The sequence below is a fragment of the Chinchilla lanigera genome, unplaced genomic scaffold (assembly GCF_000276665.1).
Source record: "Chinchilla lanigera isolate Chin_1 unplaced genomic scaffold, ChiLan1.0 scaffold00043, whole genome shotgun sequence".
Taxonomy (NCBI): domain Eukaryota; kingdom Metazoa; phylum Chordata; class Mammalia; order Rodentia; family Chinchillidae; genus Chinchilla; species Chinchilla lanigera.
In genome coordinates, this window is record NW_004955444.1 from 11,218,260 (window position 1) to 11,244,723 (window position 26,464).

The following is a 26,464-nucleotide window of genomic DNA, read 5'->3' on the forward strand; positions in this document are numbered from 1 at the left end:
CAAGTATGATTACATATATATGCAAGAAGCTGTATTTAATTAGTCCAGAAATGAATGAACGCTGTTCTTGTGCTCTCAAGATAAACATCAAACACTTGGTGAATCTTCGGTGAAGTGAGCAAAGAAAACTTCTAGTTTAGCTTGTCTTCTAGTTTTAAAACATTTGTATGCGTTGTAGAGGGCTAGAATAGTCCACCCTAAAATATGCCTCTTTGGCACAAGGATTATTTTGAGCTTAAAATTTTGGGAAACCGCAAATACAGAAGAAACTCTGAAAATAAAGTAGAAGTTACTCTTTTGTAAGGGAAATTTGTATCTACAAAGAAATTTGCATTTGTGAGGGTATCTCCCTCATGGTATCAGTAAAGAAAGACTATTGAATCATAAGAGACTGATCAGTGGAGAAGGCACTGACTTAAATCAAGAGCTGAAACATCAGTCTGTGCATTCTGGGCTCTTCCTGGTAACATTCTTGCCACTGGCTCTACCTCCTGTTCTTTCTTTATTTCCATAGGTATCAAGTACTATAAAGTAGGGAAAGCCCTCATCTGAAGGGCTACTTTACAAGACCTCCAGAGTATGGCCGAAACTATGCAGAGTAGAGAATCCTGCATATATTGTATTGTTCCTGTGCATCCGTACACACATATAATGCCATTTCCACCCCCTTTATCACACAATGTGGCTGGAACTTTGCTGTTTGAAAATTAGCACTGATTTCTTTTTTCTTCTTTTTTTCAGGAGTAGAAGATTTACTCTCACTATAGACCTTGTTAAATTAAGAAGTTTCACTTTATTTAAAGGAAGCCCTTTTGGGTTTCCCTTTTTTACATTCAATTGTCAGTATCACTATTCTTATGCTCCAGAGCCATTACTCAGTAAAATGAGGGTTATTTGAATGCAAGCACTGAGGGATCACAACGGCCTGCAGAGATCAACTAAGTGACTAATGGGCAGGTGTGGCACACAAGCCTGGATATGCTGGACAAAAGGATGACTCATGTCCTAGCTGGGTTAAAGCACACCGCAGTACTGAGAATGGTGTTTAATTCAGAATTTATGAATTATTTCCGGAAGTTCTGACTAATATTTACAGACCATGGCTGACTGGGTAGCTGAAACCATGGAAAGCAAAACCACAGGTAAGAGGGGACCACTACATTTAACTTTAAGTTCAAAGCTACCTCCTTAAGATTCCTCTTGTTTTCTGGGGTGTCTCCAACATATGCATGGGGTATGCACGTCATGAAGGTTCTGTTTGTTTGCTCTTGCTAATCTACCTTTTTAAAAAGGGTCTATGCTTACTAGGAAATATCAAGTTATCACAGGCAGCTAAGTTAGATAGAAACTAACATAGAGTCAGGGAGGGATTGGGCTCTCAAGGAAGTGAGCACAAAACAATACAAAAAGTTAGGACTGTGACTACAGGCGGATCTGAAGACCAGGCCTCAAGATGGAGACGCAATGGCCAGGCCTACACGACTCCCTAAGGGGCACTGTAATTAGCATCACCTGGTCCAGCATACCCAGGTAGGCATCAGGGACCCAGGTAGGTGACCAGAGAACCTGCTCATTACCTTCCTAAAAATGTACCCTACCATGTACCCTTGCTATGTGACTCCATTCCCTATTGGATCAATATTAGCTAAGCATAGAGTGATCCTAGTTTGACCCACGTTGTGACTTTGCTGTATAAATTACCCCTGCCAAAGGGCCTTGGTGGCCACCCTATTTGGGATCCTTCCTAGAAATCCAGGAGCTCTTCTCTCCCCTCAGGAATGCTGCTCCACCGGTTGACTGGTTTATACCACAGATGAGTTCATTGATAGTGCAGAAACCATTGCTAGGCCCCTTGGATTTAATACCAGCAGGTATTAAGGGATAGCCACAGCCCTAGTTCCAGGAGAACTGCCCTTCTTTTGCCATAATTTCTCTCAGAACAGCTAATTTAATTTCATTGCTAACAGTAAAGATGTCTTGAAAGTTAGCAACATATTTCCATTCGGGTTGTCAGATAATGCAAGATAATACAAAGAATCAGTGTTATAAATGGAATGTCTATTATTATCAGTGTATAGTAGCTAAAGAGTTTTCTTTGGTCAAATTTCATATACATAGCTTAAAAGTGTCAGCTGTCACAATGAGTTATCTAAAGGAATTATTTTGGCTTTATAATTAAAATGTTAAGTTTTCTATGTTTAAAGCAATATGGCTCTTAAGGTGTTAAGATATGCTTCATTAAACTTACAAAACTAGATTTAAAAGCTAAAGCTCTATAATTTACTAAAATACTTTCTTGTGTTCTCATCTGGAGGCTTTTGGTTACTGAAAAATGAGCTTTAAGAGTTAGATGATATTTGAATGTTAACCTAAAAAATGTTTTCAATAATCAGTTCATGATTGGTTAAACAACTATCACTTTATTTTATGACATAACATGTATTTGGGAGTGTATATATATATTTATATGTATATATGCTGTGAGTATAAGCTTTCAAGTTAAATTTATAGAGTTAAAACTGTAAGTTTAATAACACTATATAAATTTAATATATACAAGGTAATGAATAGGTGCTCTCTTTTATAGAATATTCATTGAGACCTTAAACATATAAAATGATCAAAACTTGACACATCTTTAAATTTGGTCCTGACATTTAAACGTTACCTACATCTATAAGCATTTTGTTAAGATACACTCGTATACATTTTGTTAAGATACACTCGTATACACTCGTAAGTCTATTTGTGGTCATTAACATTGCTTCTTAAATTTTAAGAGTTATAAAGATGTCCTTAATTCCTGTTAGTATAACTACTCCCTATAACAGCTGTTAAAAGAGTCTAAAAATTTACCTTGAAAATAGAAACTAAATATAGGTAAAGATTTCTATACAGCTGTGATACTAATTACTACTAGCCTCATAGTCAGGACTTCCCGGTTGGAAATCTAAGGACAAAATCCTCCACATGAAAGTAAAACTCTGGGTTAGGCTCCTTAGTACCTGTGTAGCTTTGTGCAAGTTAATTAGTATCTGAGGTCCTCAGGTTCTTCATTTTTCATATGGAAAATAGGAGTACCTATTAATTATGGTTATGGCAGAAAAATTTGATTAAATACTGTAATAGTACTAAGAGAGCCCATGAATAGTCTTATTTATTGAATATGAGTTTTATGTTCTAGGCAACATGCCAAACACTCTACCGGCACTATTTAATTCAATTTCCATGAGATACAGATTACCCATTGGTGTACTTAGCTAAACAGGAAATGTGGAGACCTAGTGGGTGGGTTCATGCAAGAACAGTTCCACTGTGAGTTGAGACTAGAAGGACTGCAAAGAGAACACTGGCAAAAAGCAATGGTGGAACCACGTGTCCAGGTGTGATCTAATTCCTATAAAGGTTCTGATGGTTTGACTCTGGCCAGAATGGCCAGTCCTGTTCTAAAAGCTTGTTACAACATACGAACGATCGTATAATTAAGTGAGTATAATTTCAGTAGGTACTTCTATATTGCCATAAACTACTATTTTCATTACATCTCTTGATAATATTTCCAAATTAGCAAGGTAGTTAAAATTTATAATTATATATTTTTTAGAAAAAAATGGAAAAAGCATCTAACAATTTTGTCAAGAAGATAAGTGACAATTTTATGGCATACAATAGAATTGTGATTGTGGGAAATAAACCAAAACAGAGGAGTTTTCTATTTAAAAGCTATAATTTGTATGGGTAAGAAGAAGGACTATATTCCTTGTATTAGCTGAAAAGCTAATTTATTGTTATTTAAAAAACCAGAATGGTGTTCTACCAAATGAAATTTCTATTTTCAGAAAAATAGAAAAGATTAAAAAGTGTAATAATGCAGCATCAAATCTGCATCCCTCCTTTCATTTTCTTAACTAGTTTCTTCAGTTCTCATCCATACAATGTACTGTAATATATTTGGTTGAATATTTAATTTATTTAGTAGCATTTCATGAAAAGCAATATTTAAAATACACCTAAAATTTGTTTGTTTCACTTCTACCAATTTTGAGTTAGCAGAAGGAAAATATTCCACCCAATTTAGATAGTGAAGAAGGAACACCTAATGAACATTATAAAAAGAAATTACTGTAAGTATGAGAGAGAGCTGCCTTGCAGTCACTAAAAAATTTCAAGGTATTTTCAAGAAAGGGATTCATGAAGGAAAACATAGAAACTCTAAAGAATATTTTTAAAAATAGTTTAAACTAACTGACTTTTTCTTTTGATAGTGTGAGCACACCGCAGTGTTTTCGTAACACATGGTACACGCACTGTTGCAGTTCGCAAGAGTTGGCAGGAACTGGTCAGAATTCCTCAGAATTGGCTACAGCTAGTATGAGGAAAGCAAGTTTGTGGATGCCATTGTGAGCAGCAGAGAGGTGGGTTTAGATATTCATAGGCAAACTCTGACCACTTGGAAGACTCAATCCTGGGAACTGTCCCTGCATTTTTAAAAAGTTATATATTGTTTCGATGATAACCACTCTGTAAAACCCAAAGGGCAACTACTAAAAGGTTTATTTTCTAATCCAAAGTACTTGAATGAAAGTAACTTAGAAAAAGATGATATTTAAAACAAAAATGCTCTCTTTTGTTTAAAGGAGAAAATACTGAATAGTCTGCGTAATATTAATTATTCTCTAAATACAGAAAGGCACCATTTATTTATTTATTTACTTACTTATTTTATTTATTTGTGGTACCGGGGATGGAATGCAAGGTATTTGCATTAAGCTCCATCCGTACCCTTTCTTTATTTTTTTTGAGGCAGGGCCTTTCTATGTAACCTAGACTGGTCTGGAACTTGCAATCCTCCCACCCCTTCAATAGTTGTGATTGCAGGCGTGCCCCATCATACTTAGCAGAAAGACACCTTTTGTTTCTCCCCCTCCTCCTCTCCCTTCCTATTTCTTTTCCTCTTCTTCTTCTTCCTTTTTTTTTTTTTTTTTTTTTTTTTTTTTTTTTTTTTTTAATCAGTACTGGGGATTGAACCCAGTGGCTCAGCCACACTAAGCACTCTAAACCAGAGCCAGATCCCCAGCTGAAGATACCTAGGAAAGAAATGAGACTTACAGGGTAGACTTCTCTCATTTTGTTGGCAGCCTTTTCTTTTCCCACAAGAGGAAAATAGCCAAAAATAACAAAGTGTGGATAAAAGATCAGCACTGTATGTCCTATTTAGTCTAAGAAGACCCAGGTAATAGTATTTAATAATGCTTAAGGAAGAGATAGCATGCAGTAGGACACTATGTATTTTAAATCAAATATTTTATAGGACATCACCCTCAGAGGTACAGTACATAGTTCAAGAAGCCAAGGGTGGCAGCAGAAGTAATGGTGCATAATATCTGGTGAGGGTTGAACCGCACCTTGGAAAAGATATGACAAAGTCCTCACTTCTGGTGCCTGTAAATATGACTATGTTTTGAAATAGGTATTTACAGATGTCATCAAATTAAAAGGAGCGCGTACCAGATGAGGGTAGACCCAACCCAACGACTGGTATCCCTGGAAGGAGAGAAATATTTGGATACAAAGACACAGAGGCAGACGCGCAGTGAGGGAAGGATTCACATGAAGAGGGAAGCAGAGATTCTAATAAAGTTGCCACAAACCAGGGAAAGCCAAGGACCACTAACAACCACCAGAACCAAAAGAGGCAGGCAAGGGCAGCACGGTCTGATACCACCTTGACTTCAGACTGTACACTTTCAGAACTATGATAGACTAAATGTCTGCTATTTTAAAGCACCTGGTTTGGGGTGGTTTGTTACAGCTGCCATGCAAAACAACATTAGTTCCAGTGACTCATTTGGGGTCTCACTTGTATTTCCCAAGCCTGAAACTCTGGTTCTGTGGGGATAAACATCCTGATCACTGAGAAAAGATATTTTCTCCTGGAGACAACACAGAGGTCCCACTGAACTGTAAGCTACAGTTGCCACCTGGCCACTTGAAGTTCCTGTGCCAAGTACCAGCAGTCGCCATCTTGGCAAAGCTCAGGGCAGGAGGAATTCAGGTCACTTATCGAGGTCTCTCCCGGTACTTCCCTGCCTGAATTTCACGGTAAACCAACAGTGGCAGCAATCAAGTTCTGAGAAAGGCGTAGCGGCCAGAGGATCAGGCCCCTGAAGAAAAACATCCTTATCATGCCATAGATTAGCCACCAACACCAGAAGAGGCTGAGACCTAGGCTGATCTACAGAGGAGGTCTCAGTGCAATGAGTAGTGGTCTTACAAGAGGGAAAAATCTGCTGAGGCCCCAAGACAACCTGCAGTAGAAAGGGCTATAGCTTGTCCTAAAATCCTTTCCCACTAGGCACCTGCAATCCCAGCACTTGGCAGGCCAAGGCATGAGGATCACTATGGGTTCAAGGCCAGATTGGGCTACATAGTGAGTTCAAGGCCACTCTGAACTATATAGTGAGACCCTGTCTCAAACAATAAACAATCCCCCAACCAAGGGAAGTATACCAGGGGTCTAGGGGAGCCTCTCTTAGGCCTTATACAAAGACAAGGGTCTCAGGAATGCAAAGCATGGTCTACAGAGGATCCTCTAAGGGCTGCTTGTTAGAATCCCCTTTCAGAGATGAGAGACTCATTGACCAGCTGCTTTGATTGCTGCAGAAGACACCCCTTAGCTGTCTACTCTCCAGACCATCCTTGACTTTGGATAAAAAAAATCGTCTCAGCTAAGGTCACATCTCCTTCTAGGGCCATGCTATATCCTCATGACCTTAAGAATACAAAAACCTTTGACAGTGCTCCTAGCCTCATCTGCCCAGAATCTAAATATGCCAACCACTTGTGAAATAAAATATCGTAATTAAACAAGGATTAACTGGATAACTGCAGTGTTTCATAGTCCACATACACTTGTGAAAGCTAGAAAGCTACTGAAATATCCTGGTATCTCCTACTGCTCGCCCACAGCAATTCCATCCTAATTGACTTGGTATGGTGTAGGGGGCCAATCTATGAGCTTGGACCTGACCAAGAGGCGGTGAAGATAAAACACAGAATTAGGTTAAAATGTGGGGAGACAGAAGGCTCTTGTTTCCCTTTGGCAAAAAGCCCTGAGTGACTGGCACTCCCTGGCTTTATTCAGATATGGGCACAAGCAATCAGAGTAAAACAGGACTCTGTCTTCCACCATCGATGGTATGTATCTCAGGAAACAACAGTATCTCAGCTGTGTTAATTTTGCCTGCAGAATGGTATCACATGCTCACGCCCCCGCTGCCTCTCCAGGGCTCACAGAAGAGGCCAGTTGGGCTTTATTCTTCCCATCTGGTCTCCCGCACTATGGTGCTGAGAATAGGTATTTTCCAAAACCCTTCCAAGATGATTAATGTGTAGCCAGTTCTGGGAGCTACTGACAGACACATGGAAATGAATCAGCGAGGAGTGGGTGGGATAAAAGACCCTGAATATTTACCCCCCCCGTACTCCTGTCTTGATTCCATTTATAATTACTTGCTTTATTTCACTAAGTTCTTGGGGATTCCCATCAGTACAAATACCCTGAGCTGTCGGAAGTATGTACAAGGTAGAGGTTGCTTTAATGTGGTCGCATTCAAGCATCTGCAGTAGGCTTCATGCCAGCTTTCCTGTCTGGCTATTTCTGTGTGTCTTACTTTGGACATCTGTATCACTTTTTTCTACCTAGATTCCTGTTCTCTCAAAGCTCTGGTTTTCAGCAATATACATTCACCTCAAACCCTACTCACTTCCAACCCTGAGATTTCTGATCCAAGAGCTGGTCCTATCTCGCAGGCTACCTCGTCAACAACCAGGTCTATCCTCTTCCAAAACTTCATGGAGGCGAGAAAAATAGAAGAGGATAATACATTTACTCCTTCTACTCTCCACAGACAGCTTTGGGGAGGCTGACTTTAATAAATTTCCCACGAAATTTTCAAATTCGTCTCACTTTTCTATTGTTTAAAAACATTTTCTGGCAAAGAAACATGTACACACGCACTCACAGAACTAAAACACTTCAAATAAACTTTCGTCCCAGGAATGGACTCTGATCCCAATCTCTTCCATTTGTTACCACTTTCAGTTACCAGGTGGCAGTCTCTACTTAGACCCCGTCTGGATTTCCAGGCTTCACTCAATCTGATGAATCCTATGAGTAACTAATGATTCTTCCAGGGAGCTTTACGACTGCAAAGGAACCTGTGCCTCCCTTTTCAATAAACAGCTTTGGCCCTGACAGATCTGTAATGAGATAAACTGCCTCGCAGGTTTCCTTACCTTCTGTAACCTCAGTTACAGAAATATCTCCTGTGTTGCATATTCAAATCATATTTATGTTTCAGTACTATGAGAACTGGAAAACCTAAAGTTTACTACAGCTTTTCTTTAAATTCTATTTTAAAAGTGATATTATATTCACTGAACTGTATTCAGGGGTTATTTTTAAATTGGGTTTTACCGAAATTATAAATGGAGGTTGCTTGCAAAGATAATCTTTTCTCCTAGGCACACCAGCTGTTGAACATAATTATTCAGTTATTTAAAGCAGAGGATCATAAATGTGACAACTTTTTAAAAGGATGCTTGGTTCCATCTGTCATATCAGTAATGATTTCAAAGACAGTTTAAAAATTAGAAATATAGGAAAACAAATGAAGAAACTGAAAATAACTGTAATCCCTAAGTAAGCCCCATAAAAGTTAACATTTTTGATCGGAACCTTTCTGTCTTCTCACACTGCCTATTCCTACAAGGACTTAGATATCTTTTAGGTTAAACTATTCTCCTGTTGTCTTGAAAAGTCTATTTTTGGTCAGTGTTTCTCAGTTTTTATTCTGTTTCTTACAGAATCTTAATTACCTATGGTGACCCAACCTATAAATCATAGTCCTCCAAAGAGAAATTAAAATGCCTTCTAATAACTCCTAAAATCATCATTTCACTAAAAGTTCCCTCAGCATAAATGTAGTATTGCCAAGAATATGTTTGAGGTAGTCATAGTTTTCAAGCTATGGCAATTTAAGAAAATGATCTTTGAGAATTCGGTTTTTAAGAGTAGTATGGAAGTGGTACAAAGCAAAATCTTTACTTGGTGGTGAATTTAGATTTCATATGCCTGCATATTCTTCAGATATGTAGATAGCATGATTTTATATTCCTACTCTTCATTTTTTATTAGAACTTTGAAAGTCTACAGCAAAATCAATGCAGTTCTAGAAAACCCTAAAGAAAAAAAAAAAAAACTCAAGGTGTTAGAGAAGTTGCTATAACCTTGTGCTCACAAATATGCATATTTCCGGGGCTTTGAGTGGGGCACTAACCCAAAAGCGACAGTACAGTAATCTGGACTTCTGATCTATATGACCTTAGAAACAGAAAAGACCCATGATCTCTCCTGGGAAATCCAGCACATGGCGAGCATCTTCTTACTCATGTTACTCTTAATTCTACCACCACTAACATTTATTTTTAAAAAAATTAGCAATACATCTTTCCTGACAAAAATTTTGATATATAAAATGTTTTTAAAAGCATCTGTTTAAACACTCAGAGATGTGCAAAACATTTCAGATACATGTAAGTTTATATGCATATATACAGTGTAATTGAAATTACAATATGTTTTAAAATAATCTGCATGAGTATACTGTCACATTTTTTTCTATATCATAAAATATGTTGACCATACATTTTTAATGGTTTTACTATGATTTAACTTATTTAAGCAAGTTCATTAATCAGTATTTAAACTACTCATAATGTATTTCTCCCTTATAAATAATGCTATAAGCTTATTAGATAAATATTTAAATCATAGTTCATTCTTTCTTTCCTAAATATTCTCAGAAGCAAATATATTACCTAAAAACTATAGGGAATTTTCCAATTAATAAAAAACTTGATTGTTAAAATTACCTTTTTTTAAAAAAAAGTTGAGTATGTGAGGCATAAAAAGGAAAACAGTTTACCTTGTGCAAAAAGAACAGGATGAACTTTAAACCCTCCTCCATTTTTCAACCGTAGAGGCAGTTGTTCAAAATGATAACTGTCAATGTAGAAGTAAATTTTCAGAGCTTGCCGGGTTCCTTCTGCTTGATATGTAAGAGGCACGTCTGAAATGACATTAAAGGCTGTATTACTCTCTGAAATCAGGACACTATACATTGTATATATAGATTATCTAAGGTAATCTTTTTAGTCCTGGGGCTGGGGATTTAGCTCAGCGGCAAAGCGCCTGCCTGGCAAGCGCAAGGTCGTGAGTTCGGTTCCTGGTACCAGAGAAAAACCAAAAAAAAAAAAAAAAAAATCTTTTTAGTCCTTACAAAGAATCCTGAAAATTCCTAGAACATCATACACTTAAGGTGCTTATGTGCATCATGTTCAGGCTAGAAATAAAATGCTATTCAGTGAAAGAGTATTAAATCAGGTTCTCATTAGCTAAAGCAACAGATTTATTACCGCACTGCACATAAAATTCTGTAATAGGAAACATCGTTATACTTGGACATACCAGATGCCTCACTTAACTAAATGAGGAGTTCAGCTACACATGGTTTGAATTTGGAATCTCCTAAGGTACCTGCCTTCTTCATATTTTAGCCAAAATGAGGCCTTGGGGTACACTTCTTAAGTAGTGTGCAAGAAATTAAATACACAGCAACCATTAACAAAATTAGCGTGGGCTTTGTAATCTCCATTCCCTGAGCACCAAATCAGAAATGAATCACCCTCTGTTGATGCCCTACAGCCATTAGAAATTATCTGCCCAAACTCTGGTAGCTATTTTTAAAGATGCTAAGTTTAATTACTTAAAAAACTAAATATTTAAAAAAGCAAAATACTGCACTGTAGAAGTATTTCACAATGATGTCACAGATCTTCCTGTTATGATACATATCTATGATAAATATTTTGACCTCTTTACAAAAGAATGTAAAATTTTTTTAAAAAGGTAAAATAGTCACCCTAACTAGATAAAAATTAAGAACAAAACACAGTAGGCATTTAATACAATTCTTAATTTAATATTTATTACTTCTAGCTAACCTTTATCTAGAAAACACTGATATAAAAATAGTGTTGAAGGTCAAATATCATTTATAGTTTTAGATTTTAGGTTCTAAATGTATACATTAAATGTATATATTGCACATACATTTACAGTTACATAGATATATATAGATTAAATATTGCTATGAGATCTCCTATATCAATAAAGAGGACACTGTATTGACATTTGCAAATCTCTTTTTTTGCCATGACATTTTTTTGTTACTGTATTTTAAAAATGGAAAACATGAAGAGATTGATTTAGGAAAAAGGAAAAATAAATTTCTTAGTCAAGGGGTTGCAAATTAATGGAATTTTAATGATTTGGCAAATTTCTTTTTCCTTCTGTTTTCTAAATTGAAAAAGATGCGTGGAAATTGTAGAAATGATAGACTCTCACACACTAAGTATTTGTATCTTCTAGTTCTCCTTTTCAACAACTTTCATTTTAATTTTTGTTGAATTCTGTTACATTTTGAATCTTAAAGGACTCCAAAGGTCTATGTGGCAAAGGCTTGGCTGCCACCCTATGGCACTTCTGGAAGGTGGTGGAACCATTAGGAGGTGGGGTGCACCCAGAGGAAGTGAAGTCATTGGGGGTGCACCGTGACGAGGATATTGGAATCTGATCCCTTCCTTTCCCTCTCTTTGCTTTCTAGCCACCATAAGGTAAGCAGCTCCCTCTGCCAGGCAATCCTTGTTCTGATGTACTTTGTGACACTGGCCCAGAGTCAATAGGGCCACTTAACCATGGACTGAAATCTCTTCAATCATGGGCCAAAATAATTTTTTTCTTCTTTTAAATCGTTTACCTCAGGTATTTGTTGAAGTGAAAGTTGAGTACCACAAAGTCCACACTCTTACTCTTTACCATCACTGTAACTGATCTCTTTTTAAAAATGGATAATGCTATAGAAAGAAACAACATATAGCAGGTGTAGTCCCCCCAGACTAACATACAAGAAATGAAGGTATTATATGAGGGACACAAAAGCTAAACTTTGCTTAAAAATTAGCAAATATATATTTTAAAGTGATGATAAACCTACAAGTACTATATGAAAGAATGTAAGCTATTTGCCTCAAAGTACATGTTGAATCTGAAAGTGCATAATAATTCTCATGAATATAGGTCAAAAATTTTTCAAAAACATTAACAAGTCCAATCTAATAATGTATGATGAAGTTATATACCAGAACCAAATGGAATTTATCCCAAACATGCAGGTAAGGCTGGCTCAATATCTGAAAAGCAATTAGTGTAATCCACCAAAATGAAAAGACTAAAAAGAAAAATTCCATGATCACATCAATAGATATAGAAAAACATTTGATAAAATCCAGCACTTACCGATGGTAAAAAAAACTCTCAGTAAACGAAGAAAAAAAGACATTCTCAGCTTGATAAAGAGTATCTGTAAGACCTCCAGCTAACATCATGTATAACGATGAGAAACTAGACTGCTCACTAGAATCAGGAAGCTGCAAGATGCCCGCTTTCACTACCCCTTTTCAACACTATACTGAAAATCTTGGCTCTTATAGTAAGAAAAATGCAGTACATTCATACGCACACCCCTTCAAAATGAAATACTTGGGTATAACTTGAAAAACTATAAATTTCTGAAAGAAAAATCAAAATAAATGGAGAACCGTCCTATATTCAACATTGTCAAGCTATCCACTTCTCTAGGATGAATCCTCTGGAGTGCTACCAGAGAACTTTTTCCAACTTGACCTACAGCTTCAATATAAAAATCCCAATCAAAATTCCTAATTATTTCAGGGATGTCAACAAAAGGATTCTAAAGTTTGTATGGAGACAGAAAACCCAGAATAAAGCAGGGTCTGTAGCTCAGCAGTATTTACCTAGCATGTACAAGGCCTAGGTTCAATCTCAAGTACTGCAAAAAGAAAAAAGAGGATGGAGAAGGAAAGGGATGAAAGAGAAAAGAGGAAGGAAGGAGGGTGCACAGGAAGGAAGGAAGAAGGAAGGAAGGGAGGAAAGAAAGAAGGGAAGAAAGGAAGACCAACCCAGAATGGCCAACACACTATTGAAAGCAAAACAAAACTGGTGGGCAGACATTACTTTCAAGGATTACTAGAAAGCTACAGGAATCAAGATGGTGTGATATGGTAAAAAATACAGACAAACAGAAAAATGAAATCCAGAAACTGACCCACATACACATATTTCTGATAGAGAAGTAAAGGCAACACAATAGGCAAAGGTAATCTTTTCAACAAATGGATCTAGAACAACTGATACCCACTTTTAATGTGAAAACTTTTTAAATTCTACAAGCTAACAGGAGAAAACTTGGATGATCTTGAGTGTGGTGATGACTTTCTAGAAATAACACTGAGAGTACAATCAATAAAGAAGAGAATTAATTAACAGGACTTCATTAAAATTTAAAACTTCCACTCTGTGAAAGATAATGTCAACAGAGTGAGAAAACAAGCAACAGAATCAGAGGAAATACTTGCAAAGAACACATCTGATACAGAGCTGTCACTGAAAGTATGCGAAGGACTGTTAAAAACTCAACAATATGAAAAATTTAAAACCTTTCTGAAAATGTGCACAGCAATAGTGGAGTAGAAAATGCTGCCTTTCTCCTTTCTCTCGTGAAAATTTATCTGCTAAGAAAAATTAAGTTGATGATTAGGATGATGCAAAGATTAAATGCTTCAAAACCACTGTTCTTTGAGGAAACATTCTCTGGCAGCATACTAACGATTCATCCTAGACAGGAGTTTCAGTGGTGCCGTCTGATTCCTTTAACATGGCAGCCAGCTAACGAATGGGCCAGTGAGTTTGAAAATAAGTTTTTGATGTTGAGGTTGTTAGTTCCCTCTGTCTGAAGTGGGCTTCCCTCGTGCTCTGTGGGTTGGCGTCTGTTTGAGTTTATCTGTAGATCAGATAGCAGCTTAAAAGCTACTTCTCCAGAGAACCTTCTCTGATCACCCCTTAAAGGGCAACTTAACCCTTTTTCAATACGCTTCTGCTCACAGGCTTCATAGGATTTATCACGTCCCAACCATCTTGTAGTACTTAGTCTCTTACTGTTGTTTCCACCTGGTTGTCAGCCCCTATCTATCTCATCCAGCTTGGCATTCACGGCTTTAGACACTATGCTTGAGAGATAGTGGGAACATAAATACATTTACTCTCTGTTACGGTTTGTCTGTGTGTCCCCCCAAAGCCTCATGCGGCCATGGGGCAGGCTTTTAGAGTTGATTGAGGTGTGAGAGCTACACCCGCCCTGGGGTGGATAGTGTGCATATGTAAGGGAGAGGAAAAGGGTGCTTGAGGCCATTCCGCCCTGGTGTGTGCTTGTTGCTTTGCCGTGCTCTGCCACCCTGAGCTGTAGCCCTCTGCCATGTGCCACTCTGCCTTATAATCTGCCAAGTATGGACTGAAACCTCCACAAACTGTAAGCGAAATAAACCTTTCCTTCCTTAATTTTGGGCGTCAGATATTTTGTCCCAGCAACGAGAGAAAAGTAACCGAGACACTCTCCTAGCAATTATTACAAAACTGCCAATGTCGCCATTGAAAAGGAGATCTACTGTCATATTATTCTCCAAATAAAAAAAAGATTTTCCATAAAATAAGTTTAATTCCACACATTCTAATCATTTAGATAATTTTCTCCTCTTTCACTATATAATGGAACATGGGAGGTTCATTGAACTTTCTTATCAGAGAAGTGGTCAAACTGGCAATTTATTCCTTTGTATCTTTCTCTATTATCATACTAATTAGGGCTTTATTTTACTTAGGTGCCATTATATTCCTAGAACTCATCTCAGCACTTAGTGTATTACATATATTTAATAATTATTTCTTCAGGAAAAATGTAATGACTTCAATACAGATATTTGAGTTCTATGTGCTTGGCAAGACATAACCTTTCAGAATATTATTATTCTTTACTGCAGAAATAAGAGTATGGGCAATGCTATTAATATGGCTTACCAAAAAGAACGTAAAGTATTAAAGTAAGGAGTATGGACACAGACGTTTACTAAATGTCAGGTCTCTGGACTATACCGGTGCCCAGCTAGGAGAGAAAAACTACTCAAGGAGATACGTTATTCAGAACTGTGGGTTCACAGTGTTAACAGGAAGCTACCAGCTGCCCCACACAGCTCAACATTCAGAGATCTGCTTCTGTGAAAAACTGTAAGAGACATGTTGTTTCTGCCAGTACCCACCTGTACCAACACCACTCTATCTATCAGCCAGCCCCAGGTCCCCTATTGAGAGACCCAAACTTTTGCACCCCCCTCAGCAAGGCCTCCTCTCCCATACCTAAACTCCTCTATAAAACATGCTCTCGCCCCTTGCTCACAACCAGTGGTCTTTTCACTTTTGGCCTGGCTGCATCCGGTCTTCAATAAACCCTCACACATTGCTTAAACTCTATCTGCCCCTGTGGTCTCAATTGTGCCTTGGCTTATCCTAACACTAATTAATATAATGAGCCACACATAATGCTAGAGAATTTCAAATATATTATCTTATTTAAGATACTCAACATTGAGTTTACATTGAAAATTTGGCCAGTAATTGAACTCGGGCTCCTTGAGGTCAATGGTCTCTTTACACTTGTAAAAGGTAAGGTGGACTGTTAGCATAGAGAATAGTAAAGCACACTTCTGGGTGTGCCTAGGTAGGTCATGGAGGCAGTATATGATCTCTTGCCTCTTTTTCTCTGGACCTGCTCCCTGCTGTGCTTCCTGGCCAGCAAGAGATAAGCATCCTTGCTCTACCATGCCCTGGGGCCATGACGGTTCTGTCTTGAAGCCAGCAGGCAATAGGTTGAATCCCTTGAAACCATGAGACAAAATACATCTCTTCTCCTTTAAGTTGTGTATATCAGGTACTGGGTCCCAGTAACAAAATGTTGACTAACGTACACCATATGCTTCCTACCCTTTGGACTCAGACCTTCCTTCATAGACCCACAGCCAGCTGGTCTCCAATCCACTCATGCAGAATTCATTAGCCAATCTAATATCTCTGCTTCTACACACATAGAAAGATGAAACTACTAACAGTGAATAATAAAGCTCTAGTTTTCTTATAGCACTGAAGACACGATGACCCTGAGTCATTGTGTAATTCTCTTCTTTCCTGAGTCATTTTGAAGTTAGAATTATATTCCTATCATTACTGTTTTTTAATTCACTGGACTGTAGTCACAAAGCATTGAAATTGCTGCTTCATTATTTTCAGAAGTCAAGGTTATCCCTTGAAAAAATACATAGAAATGTACTGCCAAATATATATCACAATGTTGTATTTGTTACAGGCATGGTTACATTTACATTCACATATTAACATAGCTTACATGGTCTTAGTTACCTATATTTAGTTTAGGTTCCAATAAGCCAGAGTGAAACTTTTTACAGTAGATATACAATAAGGAAACATTTTATAAAGCTTAATGCTGGTTCTTCTACTTGTTCCACAGATCATTTGCCAATAATGTTGCATTGGAACCATGGGAAAGAGACCTCCTGTGAGCCTGTATTTCCTCAGGCAAAACTTAAAAATCATATTCAGTTTTACCAAAAAATAGAGTTTTCTCTGCATTCGACAAAACTGTGCCTACACTATTCAAGTAAATGAAAATACATCCTATTCTATCTGTACACACAGAAGATCACATAATTTGTTCAAATATCCTTATCAAATAATACCCCTTCCAGAAAAATAAACCCTCTCTTGAATATAACCTGTATTTCTCACTAAGTACTTCATGTTCTTGTTCTCTTTCTTGTTCACTGCAGAAAATGAAACTTTAATAGAACCCTGTTCTCTTTACCTTTGTAAATTAATAGAAAAGCCATGCGCATTTTTCACACCATCTTCACCGCTACCCTTAAGACAAAGTCACTATGTTCTCTCATCCAGGCCATTCTGTTGCCTTCTATCTAGTATCCAGGCCTCTTTTTATCCCTGGAATGATCTATTCAACCCAACAGCCAGATACAGCCTTCCCACATGTAAGGCAGACTGTTAATCTTCTCAGTGGCTTGGGAAGGATAGCAAAGTGCTTGCCTCAGCCAGCAAGTCCTGCATGGTCTGAAATTGTCTTTGTCCTTGTCATCTATACTTGCTCTACTACAGCCAAGCAGGCATGCATGCTGCCTGACAGGACGCCACATGTCTTCCTACCTCAGAGTCCAAAGAATCTGGGCACCCTCTCCCAAATCTGCATGAGTCACTCCTTTTGTCTATTCAGTGCTCTGGGCTCCCTCGTGAGGGTTCCCTCCCTGCCTTGTTACGTCCAACTTTACACTTGCCCCTTCATCTTTGTTTTAGCCTCTTCAATTAATACCTTCTAATTTATTATGTTCATGACTTATTATTTCCTCTCCCCACTGGAATGTAAGCTCCATGAGAAATTTCAGTCCACTGACTTCTCTATCGATGCCGACAACTAACGAAGTCTTGACAAGGAGTACACATTCAAGAAATTTTTGGTGAACAAATTAAACAATGATCATTTTTAAAGCATGGGTTGTACTATACAGTGCATGCATTATACTAGGCACTGGGAAGGTGAAAAGTAACCTCTGTCAGCCAAGAGGAAACTTGTATCTTCTATCATAATCACAGGATTCTCACACTTAAAAAAATAGGTAACATATAAAACTAAGAGAAAACTGTTAAAGATTTTGTCTTTTGATAGAAATTATTTCAAAACTATGGGGACAATGCCAAAATAGTAGATGAATAACCTGAAGAACGATAAAACATGACATTAAACCACAGGAAGTGCTACTTCTATGAATGTGTAACTCCTCAAACTGCCTGTAGCAGTTAGAGTGATGGAAAATTGCCAAATCAAAACGTTACTTTCCAGGCACTGAATTTATAAGTAGGTATAAACTATTGCAATCAAAGTTATACCATATTTTATTGTTTGATGTTGAAAAAATTCTATAAACACAGAATTACTTACTTGCAACAAGTGGTTCTTTTTCTGATGGTTTAAAGTAAAAGGAAACCTTCTCCAAATCAAACAGTGCAACAAGTGTATCTTCCAGCATGGCTTGTTCATCTGTCTACATAGAAAGAAAAGTAAAATACAACATAATGTGATATTACATCAAAAATGCCAAAACATAATGTGAATCAATACCAAAAAAGCTTCATTTATGCTTTGTGTACATAGAAAACAACAGTATCAACAAATCCCAAAGAATTTCCTGCCCAAAATAAAGTTAACAAGTTCTGAAAAATTACATATTCTCTTTATGGTCTTATATTTTCCTTTTCTTCATTGTTTACATGTTCATATACACCATTTCATCACTATTTTGCAGCAAGATTATAATTATGTTGATTTCATTTGGAAATAAATCTATAAATTCATAACTTCTGAAATCTCATAAAACAGCTGAAAAGCAAAAATATTCTTTTATTTAAGAGCCACATTACATAACAGCCATCCTATTATATCATAAGACAGTTTATTCACTGTTCAATTTGCTGTTTATTAGAACTGTGATAAAGGCAATTTCCATGTACGTATGTATTTGTCTTCCAAAGAGCTTAGTGACAAGAATGAGTTTCATCTCACTTGTGTTTATGAGTTCTTAGTCTGAAATCTTGTAAATATGTGATCCAGTTTATTTTAACTATTTGTCTCATTCTTACAAAACATGTATCTTCAGATGGGACAGGTAAGGCTCCAAGGTAGGAGCAAATTTGCGTGTATCTCAGCAATATCCTCGTTCTGCTATAAGATTCTGGCATTCCTATTAGCAGTTTAATGCATTCTCTACAGGATCTTTTATTACTCTCGTAAAGGAAGTATAATTAAGGTTACCACATACAGTTTACCTATTAAAGATAGCACTTATTTCATTTCTTTTAAACAAGTTCAAAACAGTTTATCCATGTAACAGGTTGCTCTAAGTTTTTACTGTATTTAAAGGTAGAGTATATAAAGACTGAAGGAAGTGTGAAGAATTTTCATTCTGTGAAAAAGAATCAGTAAGGCAGCCCTGGACCTTAAAGAAGGACAGCATGGAAACAAATAGTTTGAGCTGTCACCTTTGCCCCTTGGTGCAGAGCTGAGTATAGCGCATGATATATAATAGTGCTGGAGAAATATTTATTGTGCTGTTGTTTCTAAAAATCTTTTTGAAACACCAGAATGCCTTGAACCTAAAAAGGAAGGGCCTGACTGAAGAATCAGCATGTTTCCGATTGAGAAGAATCCACATAGGAAGAAACATTTCCAACAGTCCAGCCTCTGAGTATTACAGAACAAGCCATGTTGTTCCAGCAGGCGAGGTCAAAGGCACAGCCGTGTGACAACCAGATGAGCCCATAGCTCAGGGACACCCAGACCCCAGTGGCTGCAGCTCCCAGAGAGCCATTTATGTTCCCAGATGGGTTATATATTCTTGAAATAGAGGCAGAAGGACCACAAATGTCTTTGATTATTTTCCTTTTTGAATAACCTTTGGATATTTTACAACAATTTAAAAAATAAATGTAAAGGATTCACAAGATTAGTTATTAAAAATGAATGGTATCACTGAGACATGAATCACATACTATGCAAGTTACCCATTCAGAATGTACAGCTCAGGGGCTTACAGTGTATTCATGGAGCTGGGTAGCTATCACCATTGTCTAATTTTAGGATATTTTCATTATTTCAAGAAGAAACAGCACCCACTACCACACACTCCCCATGCTCATTTCCCCAATCGTTAGCCTAGGTAACCACTACCTAATTTTCTAAAGCCTACTTCTTTAGCATGTTTCACGGCATCGGACGTTGTGGGGTCATTTGGGATGGCTAATTTCACTCAGCGTAATGCTCACTAGGTCCAGCTGTGCCATGGCACGTACCAGCTTTACATTCTTTCTTATGGCTGAATAATATCTCACAGTATGGGTGTACTGCACGTTGTTATCCATTCAGCTGTTGATGAACATTTGGGTTGCTTCATTTTTCAGCTATTATAGGTAGGCTTGCTAGGAATATTTGTGTGTGAGTTTTTCTGTGAATGTGAGCTTTTGTTTCTGTTGGGTATTACCTGGGAATAGAATTTCTTAGTCACATGGAAACTCAGTGTTTAACATTTTGATGAAGTGCTAAACTTTTGCAAAATGGTTGCACTAATTTGTCTTCCTATAACAAATTTATGAGGCTTACAATTTCTCCATATTCTCAGCAGCTCTTGTCATTTGGATTGCAGCCATCCATATGACATGCACTGCATTCTGTGTTCAAGTTACAGTTATCTAATGGCTAATGATGTTCATCATCATTTTAGGTGCTTATTGGTCATTTTTATGTCTTCTCTGGAAAAATATCGACTGAAATCTTTCAGCACTTTAAAATTGGGTCATTTGTCTTTTGCTGCTGAGTTTTAAGGATGCTTTTATATGTATTCTGGATATAAATCATTTATTAGCTGTATGATTTGTAAATATTTTCTTCTATTTCATGAGAATGCAAATAAAATCAAGTTTAAAGTAAAAGTAGCAGCACTTGATTAGACCATAGCAGTTTTAAAGTATGGAGAACAGAATGTAAATGAAGCCTCATTCATTCATTTACTCACTCAAAAAATAGGTAAGGCTTACCATATGTTAGACAGTGGGCTTCCTATAAATACACAATTTTCATTCGATAAACAATAATTTGCATTTTATTTTTAAGCACTTTCAAAAGCTCCTTATTTTCAATGAAACAGATAAGGAATTGATCACACATAATTATAGTGTACATTTTTTTAAAGAATCAACTTCTATTTCTTTAAAGTACACCGAGATTGATTTCCTTAACTAATCACTCCAGAATATTCTAGGTTATGCAGTGCAGAAATCATCTCTCTGCCCTAAACACCACTGGAGAAAACTACATTTTAATCTAATATATATATATATATATATGTTTAATATCTCGATCATACTACTTGGCAGTTCTATTTTCTATGTGTGCTCTAACACATCAAACAGGCTCTCATGTTTAAAACCACAATTTCATTAATTCTATTTAATGAGCACCTAAAATTTCTCTGTAAAAGTGAACATTTGTGCCTTGAAATATCACGACACATATCACAACCTCAGAGAGTACATGTGAAAAACTCCTAGTTTACCATAGTTTTATTTTTAAAATATTTCAAAATGCTTCCATCATATGCACTCTGGATGCATAAACATGGTATGTTTTACTTCAGTTAGTGCAGTGCTCTTAGATGCAACAGAGCAAATATGCACACAAAGGAAAGAACTAAAAATTACTTAACACATGCAAATTTCAAGCAGATTGTTAGACATTATAGTATGGGAGTCGCCTTAATTCATCTATCAAGTGCCATCCAGATTATCAACCTCATTAGAAGCAAGGTTTTGTGGCAGGCTGTTTCTTCTGATTTCCATAGAAGAATAGCAGCAGAAAGACCCTCTTTCTTCTGATGACCTTGTTCAGTCAGTGCTCAGCGATACCAGAAATAGTAACCGATAGAGTTTTCTCAGCTTTTAGCAGCCACAGAGGAGAAATAAAACACAGAGAAGAAGGACTGCATTCTACATAATTACTAAAACTTGAAAGACTATGGAAAATATGTCCCTTGAAGTAGGTTAACAAGCGCTGATACAGTAATGATGCAGGTCACGAGGGGGGAAGGACCAACCACTTCATTTGGGAAACGTGATAATGCAAGTTAGAGCTGACAGACACAGGGACTCACGTGATTCCTTACCAAGTTTGGCGACAGAAGTGACTGAAAGTGAAAAAGAACACCAGCATTTGCTATCTGCTCAAGCCACCTTCTGCTGGCTTCCCAAGTTTCCATCTCATTTTCCTTGCTGTTGTCAAACATCTGGTTTAAAGCAGCCATGAGCTGCTCAGAGAAGGCACAGACCGTGGCCACCAAGCTTTGGCAGAAAACCATGTCTCTCCGGAGCTGCGTTTCACTGTCTGTGATAACCGAGAACAGAAGAGCTGTGAAAAATGTCACAGGTACGAAAACCCATTCACTAAGCACCTACATGCACTGGTATTTCATCTTTTCATCACCTCCTGCCATGTGAAAAGCATAAATTTGAGTGTATTAATGAGCACAAATATTTTAGCAATTATACATTCTAGCAAACGTTGAACACCAAAATATTTAGAAATACTAGAATATTTTTTCATAATTGATACTGAAACTCTCCTCTGGAATCATTAGATTGTTTTATAAAACGTGAGAAAAATAACACTTCAGTTACTTATATTCACTTTACGATGGGATAAAATTTTCATGTGCTACAATGACTCAAATTCCAGTTTCCTGAGTTTGTGCTAACAAATGAAATCCAGTATCACTAATACTTTTTAAAAAAATCTATTAAACCTTTCCAAATATTAATGTGAAATGCATATGAGGACAGAATATTTGCTGTTCAATTGTTTGTAATAATTATCAAATCTCTATCTCCCAAATTCAGACATTTGATTTAATGAGCAATAAACACATCAAACTTAATAGGGATTAGAATTCTAATGATTTCTTTCATATAAGTACTGATTTTTAAGTGTTTACTATGAGACGCATCCTGCAGCTAACTGGAGTTCTAATACTCCCTTTGAAGATGTGTTCGCCTTGTGAACTACCATTTCTGAGCCAGGTTTTTTTCATATAAAAAGAAGCTTACATGCTAGGTTAACTTCTTTCAGTGGCTAGTGTAGACGAATTACATAAACGAGGACACACATACTGCACTTTGAAAAATCATGTGCACTAGAAGGACAACATATAGAAAAATAATCTCCTTTGAAAAGTGTACTGAATATTTTGAAGGCTTTAGAACCCTCTGCAAAAAAGCAGCACTGTCAATATTACTGTAAAACAGAGATAAATGCAACCTTTCTTTAGTGCTGAATGCTTGTTTAACTGACAAAGAGGAAGAGTTATTATTACGTTTGACACGAATATTGAACATCCCCTTTTTGTAACCCTCAAAAGCATGTGTACACATAATGTAGTTTCTGTGTATTAGTTTCACTGGTAGTAACACCTACTCTTGAAAATTTTATTGGAAAATATATTAAACATTAAAATATTTAAGTTTATATGGAAAATATTCCTTTGTTAAGTTGAGCTATATGAACTTGCTGTTTTGGTAGGTCCACATGTTTGAAAATGGCAATTCCATGCAATTCAAATACACTACTGTGTTAAGACTTTTCTCTTAAGTAGGTCTATACCGTATGTCCTATGCTACTTACTAGACAGGAAAGAGTGTTATACAGATAGCAGTAAAACCTCTAAATATGTAACAAACTTTGTCCAATTCTCAAGAAAAAAACAAAACATTTATTTTGTTCTGCACAATTTATAAAAGAAAGTAGAAATTTAATATACTTTGAAAGCGTGAGCAAAAATAATGGCTTAGTAGAGCTAAAAATTAAGTGAAAATAAATGTATGAATTAATTCTCAGGTTTCTTGTACTCTGCATTCAATTCAATTTAAGAGGATACTTTAGAGAGATTGTTAGCTCCAATGTGGAGCTGAAGTATTGAGATTTAAGATAGAAGTTCAATATGAAAAAGTTGTCTTAATCTTCCTTTTATATTCTTTCTTTTCTTTTCAATTGTCTTACATTCAAGCAGAAAACCTGGCTGAAATTTGAAAATACTTCAGAAGCTTTGGCAGGAATCCTCCCACCTATAACCCGAGAATAACTTCATAAAATCTAATTTGAAAGAAACTGCTGATATTAAGGGTAAGAAGCAGAAGTGTAGGGAAGGAAGGCTCTGGATCTATTGCAATCCTCGGAAGAGATCACAAGGGTTAACAATCTTGCTACTTGCAAAAATAATTCTCTCCAAAATGTTTTTAAAAAGAAATTGGAATTTCTTCTTTTTTATTCAAAAAAGAATAATTAAATATTTAATTTGCTGTCCACTACTGTATATATTCTATATGCATTAAAGTCAAATTAAGATTTTAATTCACTCTCATTAGTGAATCACAACATTCACTAGTGTTTGCAATGTACAGAACCTGTGGATAAAAGTTATATTCACTGTCACATAAAAGTTATATTCACTCATTAATTCAAACTTTTAACAGTGAATGCCCACAGACCGTAAAGCTTGCATCACTTACTGGATGAATTCCAAAGTGGAATCAGACATGTCTGCTCACAATAAAGTGACTGAGATACATACACACCAAGCTTTGGGTCACACTGCCATTTAAATTTTAAACCAACATATTTTAAGATGACAGACACTTAATAAACCCTCAAGACTTCATAAGGTGATGTGCCTTCACTACTTTCCTGTTTTTAACATGCAGCACATGACTTGCTTGCGTAGGCTTCAAACTACACCCATCTCAAGAGCTTTTCCAGAACTTTTATTGAATTATCATCTCACAGTGAATGCCAAACTTAGAAAACTGTAGAATAAACAAGGTCTTGAATATATCCCCACTGCGTTTTCAGCTTCACAGTGTTTCCTTTCCCTCCACACATCTCACAGTCTAGCAATCATCTTCAGCGCTGCAGTGAGAATATAATAAAACAACCGATCTGAAAGCAACCAGAGCAAAGAATGCACACACCTACCCTCTAAGATACGTTACTGCTCAACAGCCATCAAATACTAAATGCCCTGACAATCCATTTTGTTTGAGTTCTGTCAGCACGCTTATCCTTTCCTTTCCATCTAGCTATCTTTAGATCATTGTTCAATAGTCAACTTGAACTACTGAAGCTTACTAAACTAATGCAATAGTCCACCTGCCCACCCCTTGTGAAATTTTCTCTCTTTCCCAGCAAGTACCACAAACTGCTTTCTGTCACCACAGACTTGGGGCATCCCTCTGTGAAGGAGCTAATTACACAGCACTGTGAGAGTTCCTTTAAATGTTTATGTTCCCCGAGGACCATCCATGACCAGAAAGAGGAGAAGCACCTATATTACGAGTTACGCCCCCTATGGGCAGTATAGGCATAGTCTCTCCATTTAGCTGCCCATCACAAACCACATATTAGGAAACATCACTAGCTGTAAAATGGGGTGCATTCCTACTTTTTAGGTCTGCCATAAAGATAAATGAGATTAAAAAAAACATTTAGAGCACTTGTCTTTGTCACTTTCTTATCCTGGGACAAAACACCTAACACAACTTGGAGGAGAGGTTTATTTTGGCTCAAGGTTTCAGTCCATGGTTGGCTGGCTCCAAAGCAAGAGGGCAGAGGGGCCTGACAGAGGAAGGGCACTTAACCTATGGCGGCCAGAAGGCAGAGAGAGAAGGAAGGAACCTGGGACACAAACACACATTTCCAGGCCTTTCCCCCAGTCACTGTCCTCTAACTAGGAGGACATTTACTCATGACCTGTCAACGGATGACTCTGTGGATGGGTCTAGTGCCCTCACGACTCCATCACCCTCCAAACATGTGACCTCTGGGGGAAAATCTTAGATTTAAGCCATAATGGCATGTTACAAAGTGAAATTAGGTAGAATTATTGTGATTCCTCCTTTTTCTAGCCTATAGCAGTTGCAGGCACTGAGTGAGTGCTCCATTTTTCTGCTGAATGGAGAAGCAGCACTACGATAAATAAAGAAACACACCAAAATATGCTCCCAGAAAAACATCCAGTCTTTCACTTTTAATTATGCAGCCATTCAAAATTCACAAATGTCCTTCCTTTTCCAAAGATCTTCTCACTCTATTTTTATCAAGGCTACAGCCAGAAGTACAACAGTGACTTTCAGCTTCTAGCAAAGAAGAAAAGCAAGGAGCTCTGGGTTTCTTGATAACTTTCTTACTGCTTTCATAAAATAAGATTTATCTTGCAGTGGGAATACATGCAAAATAAATGATTTTTGTACCTATCAAAGGCTTCAGTTTCATTTGAGTACTTAAGCACCTAATAAACTCATCTACAAATATATTTTAAAATATCAACACTTCACTTAATTTCAGCTGTTTAAAAAGTTCAAATTCTATAATTAGCTAGCTGGTCAAAAGATAATGAGGTGATTTCTAGATACACACAACTAATCCCAGACATTATTCTGATGTAGAGACTGTAGGGAAAGGAAAACAAAATGAATAAAGAATAATAGTAAAAGCATATTTGAGAAGAAGAAAGGTAGTTGTCTTGGTTACTTTTCTCTCATTGCTGAGACAAAAAACCTGACACCCAAAATTAAAGAAAGAAAGGTTTATTTAGCTCACAGTTTGTGGAGGTTTCAGTCCATACTTGGCTGGCTCCAAGGCAGAGTGGCACATGGTACAGGGCAACAGTTCACGGCAGTGGAAAACAGCAAAAGCAACAGCAGCAAAAGGGAGGAGCAACAGGAAGAGCAAACCTCTTTCCCTCCCTTGCACTGTAT

The 26,464-nt window shown here is 37.0% G+C and overlaps 1 protein-coding gene across 1 annotated transcript in view; it reads right to left on the bottom strand.

Moving 5' to 3' along the window:
- Prex2 (phosphatidylinositol-3,4,5-trisphosphate-dependent Rac exchange factor 2) overlaps positions 1 to 26,464 on the bottom strand; it is a gene marked incomplete in the record, with an annotated part of 260,363 nt that overhangs the window by 63,942 nt on the left and 169,957 nt on the right. Inside the window, 3 exon segments of the mRNA XM_005392120.2 lie at positions 9,990 to 10,133; positions 18,054 to 18,156; positions 21,826 to 22,043. Of these exon segments, the coding sequence (XP_005392177.1) occupies positions 9,990 to 10,133; positions 18,054 to 18,156; positions 21,826 to 22,043 (465 nt within the window).